This window comes from Melanostigma gelatinosum, assembly GCF_949748355.1.
Source record: "Melanostigma gelatinosum genome assembly, chromosome: 3".
In the NCBI taxonomy this organism is placed as follows: domain Eukaryota; kingdom Metazoa; phylum Chordata; class Actinopteri; order Perciformes; family Zoarcidae; genus Melanostigma; species Melanostigma gelatinosum.
Genome location: NC_136636.1, coordinates 9,440,671 through 9,457,091, shown reverse-complemented (window position 1 = coordinate 9,457,091; position 16,421 = coordinate 9,440,671). Strand labels below are relative to the sequence as shown.

The 16,421-nt window shown below is 42.6% G+C and overlaps 2 protein-coding genes across 5 annotated transcripts; both read left to right on the top strand.

Annotated features, from left to right (window-relative positions):
- The first annotated feature begins 740 nt into the window (after positions 1-740).
- Positions 741-10,856, top strand: fam219aa (family with sequence similarity 219 member Aa). 4 transcript variants are annotated; one of them, XM_079265459.1, is made up of 7 exons: positions 741-949; positions 1,380-1,476; positions 5,273-5,369; positions 5,973-6,066; positions 6,508-6,588; positions 7,738-7,792; positions 8,260-10,856. In XM_079265459.1, exons 2-7 carry the CDS (start codon positions 1,453-1,455, stop codon positions 8,416-8,418), a joined length of 510 nt encoding a protein of 169 aa, XP_079121585.1. In that variant the 5' UTR covers positions 741-949; positions 1,380-1,452; the 3' UTR covers positions 8,419-10,856. The 4 variants fall into 4 exon arrangements, with proteins under 4 accessions (XP_079121585.1, XP_079121584.1, XP_079121587.1 ...); XM_079265458.1 differs by having other exon boundaries at positions 7,738-7,813; XM_079265461.1 differs by lacking the exon at positions 1,380-1,476.
- Positions 10,857-11,502: 646 nt separating this feature from the next.
- Positions 11,503-16,029, top strand: LOC306775588 (BOS complex subunit ncln; the record flags this gene model as incomplete). Its single annotated transcript, XM_079266045.1, has 15 exons — positions 11,503-11,653; positions 12,198-12,388; positions 12,575-12,719; positions 12,814-12,911; positions 13,042-13,119; positions 13,213-13,316; positions 13,487-13,575; positions 13,693-13,832; positions 13,919-14,097; positions 14,226-14,313; positions 14,422-14,460; positions 15,365-15,537; positions 15,621-15,674; positions 15,752-15,830; positions 15,973-16,029. The coding sequence occupies 15 exons, from the start codon at positions 11,503-11,505 to the stop codon at positions 16,027-16,029; spliced, it is 1,665 nt and encodes a 554-aa protein (XP_079122171.1).
- Between the last annotated feature and the right edge of the window lie 392 nt (positions 16,030-16,421).

The following is a 16,421-nucleotide window of genomic DNA, read 5'->3' as shown; positions in this document are numbered from 1 at the left end:
CTCTGCAATGGCCTGCTGCTGTATACAGGTTACCAGGACAACCAGCAGTCTCGGCCTGTCAGTCATTAATGAGGGCAAAGACCCTAAAACCTCCAGGAAACAATAAGGCAAGGGTCCTATATAATCCAGAAAAATAGGACGAATATCTTTACATAATCCAGAAAACAAGAAGGCAAATATCCTAAAATAATCCAGAAAAAGAGCAAAGATCCTAATATAATCCAGGAAAAAGAGGGAAAAGATCCTAATACAATCCAAAAAAATCCGTTTTTCCAAATTGTAAATTGTTGCACTGATATTTTAATTGTATCAACCGATAAGAGCATTTTATACGCTTTGAAAGCCACACACCTACGTTTTAAACTTTTGAAACAGCGTTTTGTTCCATATGGGTGCTGTTTGTACATTTTTGAGACCACAATACGTTAAGATTGAAAGAAATACATGTTTCTATTATGTTGTATGATATCATACTGCAGTGTAGACTGAAAGGGTGGCTATATTTCCCTGAAATGAAACACACATATGTGCAATGCCACAAACATATCGGTATGTTAAGGTAATCAAAAAACAGTATGATATTAATATAGATTCCTACAAATGTTTTTATCAGTAAAACATTTAAATTCACCGTCAATGCATGGGATTACTCCCCTACGCATTTCAGTGCGATCTCCTCTGTGATTGGTCGGACTCCTCATTAATATTCTATAGACCCGGAAGTGGGGCGGTGCTGCTGTTTTGCTGTCGAGTCACCTCTGTCAGGATGGAGGAAAACGAACTGCTATCGTGCTGAAAGACGAAGGTTCCCGACAAACCGAGCATCATCTACCGGGATAGTGAGAAGTCACTGTTTATCTTTGACTATTGCACCGTTTCTATGTTCAAAATGATGGAAGAAATCGACCGGTTCCAAGTGCCCCCAGTCAACGGAGAGACTCAGCCTTTGGTAAGAGAGCAATGACAAAAACAACATTTTTATTTTTTTGCAAATAATTCTATTGAATGCAACATTTTAGTGTCGCTCGTGGGTTTATATTGACATGTAATCTGCGTGTGTGAGCTAACCGATAGCAATGTACAGCTTTGGCACAGACTGAGCCTTTGGGATGGGTGTAGATTGATCTTCTGTAGACGAAAGGACAACGTCATCTCTCTTTATCCAGAGAGTGATTACATAAATAATACATATATGGATTAAATAATAGACAAGCGTTCACTTTACTGTATCCCAGTAGTTAAACCACGCATTTGACTAAAATCATGTTGTTGTTGTTTTAAATCTACGTATCAATAGACGACATAGCCCACTGTTTTTTTTTGTTGTTGTTACATTTCGTGTTTTGGTGACGTGTTATTTGGGGTCGGGATGGCTGTAGGTGCTGTGAGCCCAAATGATCGCGTGAACAGGAGCTCCGACCACACCGATACTGCAGACTGCAACCCTTCAGGATGGCTAGCCCGAGCAGGCCCATAGTAAGAGGATATCGTCTCTCCTTCCATGCTTTCTTATTGGACACAGACCTGCCAGTACAATTTACAACAGATACACTTCAAACAGTAGCCAGTCATGACATTAATGTGTTCTGTGCTTAGTTCTCCATCGTGCTGTTCATCACACAAGGGATCTATTTCTCCAGGTTTGAATGCAAGTATAATACAAGGCCCAGCCTGCACACCGGACAACATCTGACATCATAAATAATGGCCACCAATAACTTACTGAACCACTGCTCTGATTCCCTACTTTTAATTTTGAGTTGAGTTTATTATTACCATAGATCCTTCTCATGTGCCAGCCTTATTCTCCATACTTCAAACAAAGCAGTCTCAAACAGATGTCCCTTTTTATTTTTTATACTTTGTAAGTGTTTGCCTTCGGGTTTTAGGCAAAAGCAGAGCTCCAAGTTCTACTGTTCATTATAGTACCTGTGCTTCCCCAGCCCTCCTACCCCTGAGGCTAAACGCCAGCAGAAATCACAGAGGAACATACTTTCTCTGGTACAGAAAGTCTCCTTTTTGCCTCTCCTTTATGACGATTTGATCAGTCTGCTCTCATGTGGAATTCAATCCAATATCAGTGATACTTGGATTGTGGCTGCGGTGTGTCGGTTACAAATGGTATAGTTCATTCCTTATCATGTAATTACTTATTATCATGCCTTGGCCTCCTAAATGTTACCCCTGCTATCTGGCAGTCCCAGCCTCGGAAACACACATTCCATTCAAACCATGTCTGATTGTGTCAGAATCACAGTGTGCTGTGGCACACATGGATGTGTATTATAATGCTAATAACTTCATTGTGATTGCTAAAAACACGCATGAATGCTCCTGGCACCTGCCTCCTTGTTGAGAATACATTTCCCTCAAATACAACGGCTTTTTATAGACAATGGAGTCGAGGCGCATTGCTGGCTCTTTTGTGGTGAACGATCACATACAGGTGCTGTTTGGATCCCTCAGGTGTGCTGCGCTTATTCCATCTTGTGAAGAGCTCAATGCATCGGTGGAAAATGGTCATTAATAAATGCAAAGCCCCCTTGGAAACTGATCCAAGCCACACTGTAGGGTTTGAGCAAAATTATTGTTTTTACATGGCAATATATATTTAAAAGGACCCTGCTAACAATGACCCTGAAATACATATTCCCATGTAAAATAAAGGCATTTTGAGACCATATTCCACCCATGAAATCAGCCCGTCTTATGATGGAAGAATCTTTTTTTCATAGAAATTTGAGTGATTTAAATCACTGAGTTATTGTCTATTATCTTCTATGTTTCACGCTTTAGATTGTGAACGTTAATTTATAGATTATTTTAAATCTGCACTAAATTTAAGTGATTTTTCTGAATGAAATATGGTCTCAAAGAAACGACCCTTTTCCCAAACCGGCCCATCATTTAAGCACAAGGACATTTGAGAGTGATCACTGTCGCCTGAATCTAATTATGACACATTATCATAACAACAACACGCAACTGTTTTAATGGTCACCTGATCTGTCAGCCGACACTGCTATTGGCCAGTGGGAGGCCGGGGTGTGTAATCCCACCAATGGCTCTGTGTCTGTGCTGTGTCAGCGGCCTTGTGGCTCTTCATCATCAGAGGCAGTAAAGGAGTCTGAGAACATGCTGATGAAACGGATACACTAAGAGGGCGTCTCATTTATATGCGTGTGTGTGTGTACACATGTTCTCTTGAGTGTGTGTGTGTGTGTGTGTGTGTGTGTGTGTGTGACCATGAGTGAGTGCAGGTGTATTTGAATGCATGTTGAAGGTCAGGGCCAGTGGCCCTGTTTGATTTTTACAGACATCAAAATCAATGTGTCACTCCGTCTGTCACAGGCCAGCTCGCAAATCATTGGTGAGTTACTGTCGGGGAACTATAGGCTATAAATACACATTTTAAATGGCCCATCTTGCTTTGGCTTCAGCTAACTGCTGTGACTGACATAAGGATTTATTTAGTACATTTTTTTAACCTTCTGGTAGCATTTCTTTCAGCCAAACTCTGTCGTGCTATAGTGTAAGCTGGTCTATTTTAAGATGAACTCTATCTTGTTTATTATGGGCGTCCCGCTACAGTTGCTATCAGTAATTTACTCGTCTTATACTCGAGATGAGGCAGTGAATTCTGTCCCGTTCGTCTTAGTACTGAGTCCCTTTCACGATTAACTGCCAGCTCTGCTGGAATATCTCAAAGGGATTTACTTGACAGACAATATGACCGTACCTCATCACAGTGTCTGTCCGAGGTGGAAGGGAAGTGGGGAAAAAACAAGAGTGAAAATAATAAATCCTGTGGGTAAGCCTCAATGATCCAAGGGAAGGGCCTGTCGCAGCTCGTGTTTGTGCTCGTTACTGTGGGGATGCCTCATCTGTGTGCCGTGTGCTTCCATTGCTCCATACTCATCACTGTTGCAGCTCTCATTAATTATTCCAGTTAAATGGATGATGCTCCCTCGCCAGATGAGAATGAGACTGCTGAACGCATTGGAGGTGTATTTGGCCGCAGTGCACTTGCTCTTGTAGAGAAATGGAAGGAGGTTGCTTTTCTATCACATTAAGAGATGGATTCATCTGGATGGCTGCTGAGAAAACATTTAAAAGATACAATATCAACCTTTTGCTCTGATGACAAAATTTTAGTTTTGCTTGCTCGTTAACGAGACATCACGTGTGTCTAAGCGTGTTGTGTTTTGTTGTTTTACCGGATTTTTTTTATGTTCTTGACGGCTTGTTTTTTAAATGCGTTCCATGAAAATTTATATTCTCACTGTCCCCAGCCAAGTACTCAGCCCTGTGGGATTGAATAAGCTCTACTGGTCTCATGGAATTGGCCAAAATTCATATAGTACAGATATACGGTATACTATTATAGTATATATCTGTGTCTAGACCTATTTATTTTGAAATCCCATCAATCCCCCTGCATCTTTAAAGACACTCTAGTTTTTAATGAAGAACAGTAGCATGATGTATGTAAGTATAAAGCAGTGATCTGAGCCGATATGAATCTTTCAACTTTAACTGTAAAATAATCAAATAAAAAGTTTCCTCTGCAGGTATTTAACTGCTTGAGGGATAGTTTAAGCATAGCAGGCATTTCTCCAACATAATGTGGAGCTCTGTCAGCTCCCCTCTCTCAATCTGGGGAAGCCGTGACTGCAACAGCAACCCCCTCTGTTCTCTCACGGCCCCCTCCCCATGTCATCGCTGCTCAACACATAAAAGAGACGGAGCCAAGCACATAGCCAGAACACTCGAGCCTATTCATGGAGAAAAGCAGGCAGCTATAGTAGCACATATAGGCTCGGGAATATCGCCAGGGTACTGGACACAAGCAGGTTCTGTAAAATTATATATATATATATATATATATATATATATATATATATATATATATATATATATATATAGATATATATATATATATATATATATATATAGATAGATAGATAGATAGATAGATAGATAGATAGATAGAGCTGATTCTCTGTGCTGTGTGGGCCTGGTGATAAATCAGCGAGTGGCTCTCGGTACTGAGTTGATTGTGCCCTCAGGACTGTGTTCAATTTCAGCTGCCCAGTGGAAGTATAACACAATTCAACTTGTATTACCAGAAACAACTTGTTTAGTTTAACCCCTGTCAGCCAGTGAATTAGCAAACGTCTATGACGAGACGATAACATATGAAGTTGGTTCTTAGTGTTGTATCAAAGCTGACATGCCCTGTGCCTTTTTACTTTTTTAAATTTATTTCTAGGACCCAGCAGCATCCTCCACCTCAGAGGCAGACGCTGACACCAAGGGAGAGAGTGTGACCATGAACTACAAGCCCTCACCACTGCAAGTCCAAATAGGTATCGCAAGAAAACACATCGCAAATCAATGCACAACTTCCCGCTTAATAATCGAGGTTTAACAGTAAGCAGAAACAAAGCCCTTGCAGAATGGAAATAACTCAACACATGAACAAAGTATTTGCTCTGGGCTACAGCAAGTATGCAGATTTGTGTTAAGGCATCATCAAAGGTCAACGTAAGTCCAAACATTAGTTAAAATCCAGAACCATAAGATATTCACAGAGAGTACTCTCTGTTCGTGGAATTATATTCCCCAGCATTGCAACACTGTGAAAGCCTTCGTCACACTCATATTTATTTGGTCCTGAGGGCTCTGTTCCAAACAAACTCCCGAGTCAATATCTACAAAATGTTCAGTTTGTCAAAGGATAATAAAACGTATTTCAATTAAATTCAAGGTGTTGCTTGTGCTGGTTGTCGAGGCTGTATACTGTGAAGCAGTTGTACAGCAGATAATATGACTAAAAGTCTGTTTTTGTTTTGAACACATTTGATTGCTTTCTGCAACAAACAAAATCATATAAATCTGGCATCTGACGCTCATGAAGGTGAGCTTTATTGATGCATTTACTGATGACCTCACACCCTGTGGTTGCCCAGAGAAACAGAGGGACCTTGCCAGGAAGGGATCAGTGAAGAACGGCACCGTGGGGAGTCCTGTCAATCAACAGCCCAAGAAGAATGCCAGGACAAGGTAACGGCTTCCACTGCCTCCTTGTTCCCTGTTGTGTTGACCACCTCGACCACAAATGTTACACTTTGCATCAATTAGCATCTCAAGCATGTTTTTTTTTTTGCCTGCTGGGGACGCCGTCAGACTTCCTAACGTTACAACAAAATGCTCAACAAAGCTTTTTTTTATGGTGTGAATGGTGATAATCGAGTCATAGCGCTGAGCATTAACCCAGTGCAACCAACAACACTGACAACTGGCTCATCTGTCTAATCCCACTGGTGGGTTAGTGGAAATATAAGAGAGGCTGCCGACTGGTCTGGGAAAGATAATCTAGAAACAGTCTGAAGGCTACAGATTAGCCCCAGTTTGAGTTTCTTCGTGGCCTGTAAGAAGAGCACCACGTTTGTGTTGTGTTTTCAAGTCTTCTGCCTTCTGTGTTGTGTCTGCGCTCATCTTCAGGTTGGTGGTGCCAAACAAAGGCTACTCCTCTTTAGACCAGAGCCCGGATGAGAAGCCCCTGGTAGCACTGGACACTGACAGGTATGTATACCACGTAGTACATGTTCTCACACATTTAGAAGAACAAACGTTTCAGGTCGACTTAAAGGGATCGAACGGGAGATATTTGCTAACTCTGCTGTTTTTGTCGGGTCTCACTCTGCCGCTGGATTGCGTATCAATCCATGGAGCAACTTGAGAGAGTTCTTAACAGAAGAGATCCTAAAAAAGGGGGACAAAGCCTCTCCCGGGGCGTGAGATGAGAGGATAGCAGGGTGAGGATTTGGGCAGGGAAAAGCGGCTCAGTGGGAGTGCTCGCCCCCCCCCCCCCCTTATACCAGCAGCATCTGCGTTTGACACATATGAGCCCCACCCTTTGTGCCCTCCGTCTGCTGCTGCACGAGGGAAACTCTCATGTGAAATGAGAACTCTGGAAGCCCAGCGAGCTTACATCATGTATTGCTTCATACACGCCCTCTGACAAGCTTTCTGACTCACAGCAACACAGGACACCAGTTTGTTTGTTGTCCACATTTTAGGCTCGCGTGCAGAGCCTTTTGGACAATGTCGCTCTGTTGGTTGTTTACGAGGCAGTTTGAAAGGCAGATTATTCATTTGGAGGAAAAAGCCTGTTGGGTGCATGAGCCTGATACTATTTATTTTTTTAAATGTCGTTATTGTCCTGTTTGTTGTTCATTCAGCCTCACTGAAAAAAAGCTAATCATTTAGGAATCAAGAGACTGCAGCAGATTATCACTGTTAACTGATATTATATATCTATAAGAAAATGAATAAAAACCACTGATGATGTACAGACTAAATAACCTCAATGGTGACTCGAATTCTACAGCAGAAAGTCTGCGTCACAAACTGGAGCCACAGAGTTTGAAAGACGTGGGCATTTAGCAGGCAGGAAGCGTAGGACGAAAGAGTTTACAGAGTTGCATCATGGGAAACGTAGGATCCAGCGTTTTTTTTTTTTTTTTATGGCTTGACTCACTGTGAATATACAGTCAGGATATCTCAACCTCTGCTGCTTCGATTTAACCGTTCTTTAAAAGTCAGATTCTCCGGAGTCTCGCAGCAACATTGAATTGCTAGACTTCTACTTTAAACATTCAGACATCATGTCTCACCGTTACCTTTTTTGAGACGCGTCTGTCTTAACTGCTGATGTCGCCTGTCTTTCAGTGATGATGACTTCGACATGTCCAGATACTCCTCATCAGGATACTCCTCAGCCGAGGTGAGATGTCTGAGGGACCAGGTATCTATACACGCATTATACTGTTTCACAGCGTCATTTGGTGAATCCACAAACATCACCACCTTGATCACCCAGTTCCATTGTCACTCCACTCACACCAGGTATATGTGCACCCGTCTGAAACACACCTTTGCTGGCTCCTCCGAGGACTCACAGTCATCTGTAAAGACTTTTCCATAGTTCTCATTCAAATTCCTTTTCATTTCTCCTGCTTAGAGTAAATTCTCTTTTTTGTTGTTGTGCTTTTCCCCGTTGCCACCTATATGACCTGCCTGCACAATGATCTTTCTGCCTTCTGTTTCTGTCAAATGTAATTATGATGAGATTTTTTTTGGAATCAACATAGGAACTGGTTTAACTGACGAGGTTGTTCCTAGCTGAAGGATTTGTCCACACTGTCCTGAGGCTCTGCTGATACTGTGTCTCATCTCTTCTTCCTTTTGCAGCAGATCAACCAGGACCTGAACATCCAGCTCCTGAAGGATGGGTACCGGCTCGACGAGATCCCGGATGACGAGGACCTGGATCTGATCCCCCCAAAAGCGGTCAACCCCACCTGCATGTGCTGCCAGGCTGCTCCCTCCACAGCCTGTCAAATCCAATAGTGCAACCCCCCCCTCCCCCCCTCCCCTCCCCCAAAGAAACCCTCCTGCCTGCCACCTACACTGAGGCCAACTACTGACACCAGAGTGGCAGCAAGGAGGAACAAACTATCAACTGGCAGTGGCACAAAGGGAAAACAAGGGTTAGACATGCGAAGTTAAGAAATGGAGATAGGTCAAGTGGTGAGAATAGAGTCACTATGTACAGTATCTGTGCACGTTCCTCCTATGGTAGGATCTGTGCATCTTACTTCTGCGTTGTTTGTTCAGCGGGGACTCGACTGATGGCAGAAACATTACCTCTAAGGAAAACGTGTTACTTTTGCTTCGTCTTCGTCTGACTTCCCATCTCGTGCTTGTGGATATTTAGGTTTACAAGGACCATGGGGGGATTGTGCGTCACTGTGGAAACAAAGTCAGTGGGAACAAACACCTGAAAGGGTGACACTGTGACGTCACCGTGACAGTGCATCATCCGTGGAGTCTACTTCTTCTTCTACTGGTGTGTCATTGAAAGTGTCCGAACAAAGGACAAGGAGAGATTGGACGTCTTGTAGTGGCCATTGTTTTTTCTTTCTCATTTCTCTTTCAGCCAGTCTGCTTTGTCTTCCTGTGTGTGTGTGTGTGTGTGTGTGTGTGTGTGTGTGTATATGTGTCAGACATGAAGATGACATGCGTGTGTCTGAATATGTCCAAGGAAGTAGTTCTAAACCACCAAGCTGCTGGTGAAACACGAATGCTTACACTCACAACACTATAGGAGCAATTCCAGATTTTCTTTTTCAAGTGTGTCTGTGACAACGAGGTTGTACAGACACAGTTAAAAGAAGCTGAAAACAAATAGTTTTGCATGTTGCCTGTTTACACTGTGTCCTAGTGACCAGTTTGTGCAGATGATTTATCAAGTTCTTGTCGACCTCTAAACACATCCTCGTGCCGATGAGACGACATGCGAGGCGTGCTTTCAAAAACATCGAGTTCGTAGTATTTAGGTTCATCCGCTGTAATATCGGTGGATGTAGAGAAACCGTAGAAACAGCTCATGAGTTGCTGCGTACGTCCTTTTTGTTTTTGTCCATGAAAGCCCCGACATGAGTGGATGTGGTTACACAATAATACTACGAATAATAACAATAAGAGGCTTAGAATATGTGCAAATACATAAAACGTTGTGCAGCTTTTGGCCTGTACCCGTGTTATGGTTTCTGAAGAATGTCTATAAATTGATTCCATATTGCTTGGATGGAAATTAAATGGATTTTTTTTTTTTTTTTTCAGAAAATAAACACAATTTTAGTTTTAAGTGTTTTGGGGTTTGTATGGTTGTACATCTGCGCATATTCCCCCCCCCCCCCCCCTGACTGATAATATGAGCAAGTTGTCTGATTTGATTTGGGGTCTGTATATGTAGCACCGGACACAGCTGTGTATTGTCGATGCTTTATGCCAATGGATGTTTTCCAATGATGTTGAGTAGGAAGTACTTAATGCATTCTGGTTCTTTGTAATGTTTGCATCACTTCTCTTTAGATCTACAGATGCACTGTATGTGAATCTGTTCCCAAAAACACAAAATGCACATTTCGACACCTGGAAAAATATTTTCTATTCAACATAACTTAAACCTTGAACCTTGAATCTCTTAGAGCTCACTTTTTTTTTTTTTTGGAGAATGCCAAATCTGCAAGCATACAGTAAGCACAGTCAAGAAAAAAAGATGATTTTTTGAATGAATCGTATACCATAAGTGGAGAATAAAGAAAAGTCAAAGCTACTTGTAAAGGAAACAAAGAGGCTGATTGTACCCGTTAACCTGTAAGAGGGCATTGCCTTTCTCTCATCGCTGATCGACCTGATTATTAAACGGCCTCAATGTTTCTGCAGCACTTGAGTTACAAAAGAAAAGAAGCATTAAAACAAGCTACAGGTGCCATGTGTGTAGACGATAAAATGACTTGTATTACGTAGAAGAATACCTGAATAGAAGAGTAGGTCAGGTAATGTGCTACTAGCTGAGGCGCGTGTCTGACCAGTACACTTAACATTTCCATGTAGGGACTGACTGCAGTTGACTATGGTGCGGTTTTGCTTTGTTTTTCTACCATTAACATCATCCCGATAGATTCACACACGGGCAGTCGCAGGCGTGCCGTGTGCACTACTCCGGCCAATGTCGTCTCACTGGGGGTGTAGCTTCACTAATCTCCTGAGTTCAGAGTCTTCATTAATGCATTGTAACATAAGCTATTTATTTGCAGTTGTGTGTTTTTAATTTATTTTTCAAGAATGGGAAATAATTCATGTGCAGACAGATTTTATTTTTCATTTTTTATTTGTCAGATGCTTATTATGATTGTGAACTGGTTCCATTTAGATTTTAACTGTGTCAAAGTTCTGTGTATAGTGCAACATATCAAAAGAATAAATATTAGATATCTGAAGTGTGATGGTGTCATGCCTTTCTGTAAGTTTTTAATTGTACAAGTTTTGCCATTCCTCCCTTTTTATTTTTTTATTTTTTTTAAAACAATGTTTTACATATTTCACCAATAGATGGACGGTCTGGTCAGAGGGGGTGACGCCTCCATGCAGCCTCAGTCAGCTCTCGAGAGCTCTTATTCAACCAGCTCCTCAGACTGCTTCAAACTGCTTGTTTCTGCATGAGATGCAACAAATAGCTACTGTATGAAACACTTTGCCTGCCTCCCACACAGAGTCTCTGCTGGTGATGTGTGATTGATGGACTACCTGCTGAAGTGACTGAAGGCAACATTTCAGCCAGGAAAGAGAGGATTGGGAGGCGGGACGGCGAGATGGAAGAGTAGTGAGTGTGAGAGGTGGGGGGGGGTTGGGTATTTGTGATTAGCCTTGAGTTGATCCCTTGGGAGCAGATGGTGAATGGTGGCTTACCTACAGAAGACGCCTCGAATCCCAGGATCTAGTTTATGTCCACGCTGAAAGGAGTAGCACTGAAGTTGAGGAAGACGTACGAAGGCACATGAGTCAGGCCTTGTATGTAGTTTACAGTAACATCAGCCGTCCCTCATAGATTGAGAACATAACAAGACGCAGGCGGGACGTGACATCATGTTGCCGAGAGACCTGAGTGTAGCTGCCGAGCTGCTGCTGCTGCTGGTCTGTGCCCAGCGTCTGCAGGGCTCTGCTCTCCCGGCTGTTTCCTCCTACGAGTTCAGAGCCTACAGGATGCAACAGTTCAACCTGGTACAAAGGAAGCATGGTGAGTTCAGAGCGTTACACCTCAACTCCAGTGGTGGAGGGTGATTATGTACATTTACTCAAGCTCAGTACAGCTGTGAGGTACTTTACTTGAGTATATCCATTTAATGCTGCTTTAAAGAGAGATTCCCCCTCTTAACTTCTCTCATTTAAATAACTGTTGGAGGCCCAAAGAGATCAAATCATCCAATATTTCCCACACAAGTGAAGATTAGAGGTCTGAAAACTTACTACAAATATGTGCTGCAGAAAATGTTTTCTTCTTTCCTTCCTATGTGTGTCTTATACTGTTGGGTAATTGTTACTGGTGCACTCATATCTAAACGGGATGTGAATGTATCCTATGTCATAAACTGACCATGTTTGCATGTGAAAACAAAAATGTAAATTTATAGCGGTGAGATAAAAGCAGTGGAGTACAAATACAACATCTCCTCTAAAGTGTAGTAGAAGTGTGAACTAACAAAGAATAGAAATAAAGTACAGGCCGTTACCAGTACAGTACTTGAGTAAATTGGCTCGATGTGATATTTGTGTCTTCTGAGGTTGCCGCGGAGCCATCGTGGTGGCGGAGGCGCGCTCAGCCGATGAGCCGGTGCTGACCCGCCGCTGCGTCATCATGAAGGTGCTGGACTTCACCACAGAAAAATACCTCCAGGCCCAAAAGCAAAGTGCTGCGGCCATCCTGATCCTGCTGCCCAAAAATATCTCCGGTATCCCCCATGACACTGTGCAGGTAAACAAGTTATCCAGAAACACCTTTCTGCTCCAGGACATGCTGCGAGGCAACAAGAAAAACATTCTCATTTTCTGACAGGATGCAGTTTTGTAACATGATATATTGTATCTTAGTGCTCCAGGGTTTTAGGTACCATCTTTCATATATCTGCGACTAGAAAGAGTTCCCTTTTCCCCCTCGCAGTCCTTCATGGTGAGTGAGAGCGAGGCCTTGCTGAAGGAGACCCTCATGCCTGTGTATGTGGTGCCTGAGGACGAACAGCTGCTTTACATGTATGAGGAGGTCAAGCAAGCTGCTGCCACCAGGACCTCGTCTATATTCGTCAGAGGTGAGAGGAGCGAGAGGATCGTTACATTTTTAGGAGGTGAAAAACATTAGAACATCTCCATTCCGAGGTTTGTATACGTTTTCTTTTTTCGCAGTGCTTCGAAGTATGGTCACAGCGACAGCCTTTCAGATCTTAGTGAGCAACAATGTCCCTATTAAGGGCATCACTGACAACATCATCACCACACTGGAGGTGAGTACGGAACCGACTGGTACCAGCCTCTGACCGCATGACGTTCTTCAGATGCCAGTCAAACCTGATTCGTTTGGCTTGTGATTGGTCCTCAGCTCCGCACTGTATAACTGGTGATGTTTCTTTCAAGGGAGTGCTTCCCGGTGCAGGGGAGGATGTACCCACTGTCGTCATCGCTGCCCACTATGATTCCTACGGGCTGGCACCAGTGAGTCACGTCAAAATGATGTAAACACGGTTTTCTGCACTTGTAGTACAATGCTCTGTGTTTGTTTGATGTTTGTATTTGTGTGTCACACAGTGGTTGTCATACGGAGCAGACTCTAATGGCAGTGGGGTCACCATCCTACTAGAGTTGGCACGTCTCTTCCAGAAGCTTTTTAGTAACCCAAGCACCAGACCACCGTGAGTTACAACCCGCCAAACCATGGCTGAAAACCTAGCTGTGTCCCATTCTCAAGGGAGCCGTGCACTATCACCATCTGTTTTGGTAGATTACCGCGAATCATCTGAAAAAATGTCTTTCATGTAGAGGTAACCAACATATTATTAAATGTTTGATTTCTCTTTTAAAGATACCATTTAATGTTCTCCTTAACTGGAGGAGGAAAGTACAATTTTCTTGGCACGAAGAGATGGATTGAAGATAATCTGGACCATGCCGGTGAGTTTTTCTTGAAGTGTTTTGGGCTTTTTGAAAGTAGTCTACAGCACCACCAGATCTGAAAAACGAGCAGCCCTGATTTATTTCATCCAAACCTTTTTTTTTTTCTTTCTCCAGAGTCCAGCCTGCTCCATGACAATGTGGCATTTGTTCTGTGTTTGGATACACTGGCCAACAGCGATGAACTGTACATGCATGTGTCCCGCCCTCCTAAACACGACACTCCCATGCAGTCTTTCATTCGACAGCTGGAGGAAGTAACAAGCTTTATTGACAGGTCTAAAATATGGAGTACAGGCCTTTCTCGGTCTTCATGGACTTACATGTGTGATCACTCTACCAGGTGGTGTCCTCCAGATTTCCCTGGGTGAAGGTGGGATTGGTCCACAAGAAGATCAATCTTGTGGAGTCCACAGTAGCGTGGGAGCATGAGCGCTACAGCCTGCGCAGGATACCAAGCTTCACTCTGTCTCGTCTGGAAGACCCCAAATCTGAGCTCCGTGGCTCCATTCTAGACACCATGTAGGTTCTTTATTCTGTGGTTCATAGTTATGACTCGGTGCTTGAAGGCCTTGTTTACTATAAGATGAGATGATATGAAAAGATGCTGCAAAGACACGCATCACAGTTGACTTTGTGTCTTCTCACAGGTCACAAGTGGACTACAGGAAAATGAAGCGAAATGGCCTCATCATAGCAGAATCACTGGCACGTTATATGTACAATCTCTCTGACAAGGTGATTCAAATGCATGAAAATGGAATGCATGTATCCGAACACATATATTGTGGTTTCATCTGTCATCAGCATTTTAATGTGTGATTCATTTTCATTGTCTTCTACAAGATTTCACCAAAAGATGTGCAGATTTTCAAGGGCCAATTGGTAAGTTGTCTGGTTATTTTGGTCAATAAACAAAGGCAAGTGCTGACCTCTGGTGTTAGTTTATAGGTATTGCAGAGTTTTGTGTCTTCAAAGTCCCCGGCCTTCATGTAATGATTGGGGGCATTTGAATAAAACCATTTATTAAGAGACACCATCCTTCAAAAAGTTTAAGTCACCTGTTATATTGATGTTGTTCGTCTTTCCTTCAATAGTGACTATTTTAACTCTTACTCTTAAGTATAATTCAGACACCAAATAATTACATTTGAAATAGTTTGGCCCGCCAAAAAATCTAAAAATAAATTGTTAAAACTTGTGTTCAGTCTACATTTAGAATTTGTTTTCCAGTCCAGAAAAGCATAATTGACCCTCGATTTAACGGTACTTTATATTATTTGGGCCCTCTGCAGTCTACTCAGTTGCTGTATTGAGGAGTTTTAAACTGTGTTTTGTCAGTCCATAGTCTGTCCAGATGATATTCTGTGATCCAGTTCCAATAGTGCTCAGCCTACAATAACCTTCTATTTCTGGTGTGCGGTTTTAAAAATAGCTTTGCTGAAGCAACACACCTGTTAGTATTCCAGCTTGTTATTGGCCGCATTATTGTACACTTGACACTGAAACGGGAACTTGTTCCTCTTTAAATCTGCAAACACGTTGATGCAAAGCTTCCAGTTTCTTTTACCGATGACGGATTTCTTCTATTCCACTGTTGTTTTCTCAGCAGTCACACTCACAAATCAAACTTTTTGTGGCAGGCGATCCCAAACTTTCCAGCGGCAGTGTATATTTGGAGTGTAGAAAATGAGGTTTTTCATGCTCGACATAGGCTACTTTTATTTTCATGTGATGGCCTTTCCTACGTTTTTCTTTATGCGAATCCACGTCTAAACTGTTGACGCAGGACTTTCACGACAGTCGTATGTCCAGCCTGATGTCCTTCCTGACCTCAGTCCCTCGAGCCACCCAGCTGCTGGACAAAGAGCCCAGTCACATCCTGCTGGTCAACTCACTGGAGCACGAGTTCAAACGTTACCTGCAGCAAGTTCACAGACACGCCTACCGACAGGACAGGAGGTAAAATGTCGTAGCAGGAGAAAACACATATGTCATCCCAATGCAAAGATATCACCCATGATTAACTACATGTCTTCATACAGGGACCCTGATATTACCTTTTTTGACCAAATGAACCAACCAATAGTGATGTACAGGTAAATATCTGAACTCCGATGCATTTTGTATGACATTTTAATAAGACACTAGGACACTGACACACTTTTTATTCCAGAGTGAAGCCTGCAGCCTTTGATCTCTTCCTCGGCGGCTGCATTGCTGCTTATTTGGGGATTGTCTACTATACCATCCAGGTTCGTTAATACACCCTTTTATATTGTCCATTCATACTGTATTGCACAACACCTTGTGTGTCGTCTCATACGTTCAACAGGTCGTCAACGCTTGACATATCGGGTTTCTTTTCCCACACCACCCCTCTGTTCTCTCTTACAGAATTTTGATTATCTCTACACAAAGCTCAAAGCGGCAGTGAAATCCAAACACGACTGAATGAGACTGTGAATGCTGAGTCGATGAGCAGGGCTTTGAAGTCTGCATTGCACATGTTGGACTCCTGCTTCGCTGGCTGTGCAGAACATGAAAGCAACGCAGCAAGAATCTTCTAAGACCAATCATATGCACAACTTACAAAGTGTGCGTTTGCTTTGAAATGTATATTGTTTTCATAAATACACTGCATTGAAAACCATTTCTCGGACTGGAATTTGTTGTTTGGACGAGATGTAAAGTAAACAAAACAAATAAAGGAGGAGTATGGGATTGAGGGTCAAAGTAAAGTGGAGAAGGGAACACAAACTAGAGGTTGGGTTTGATTTGAGCACCCGTGAAGGCCGTTGCTGCCGCATCATTGCTATGATTCCCTCTGCTTTGCATCTGTTGAC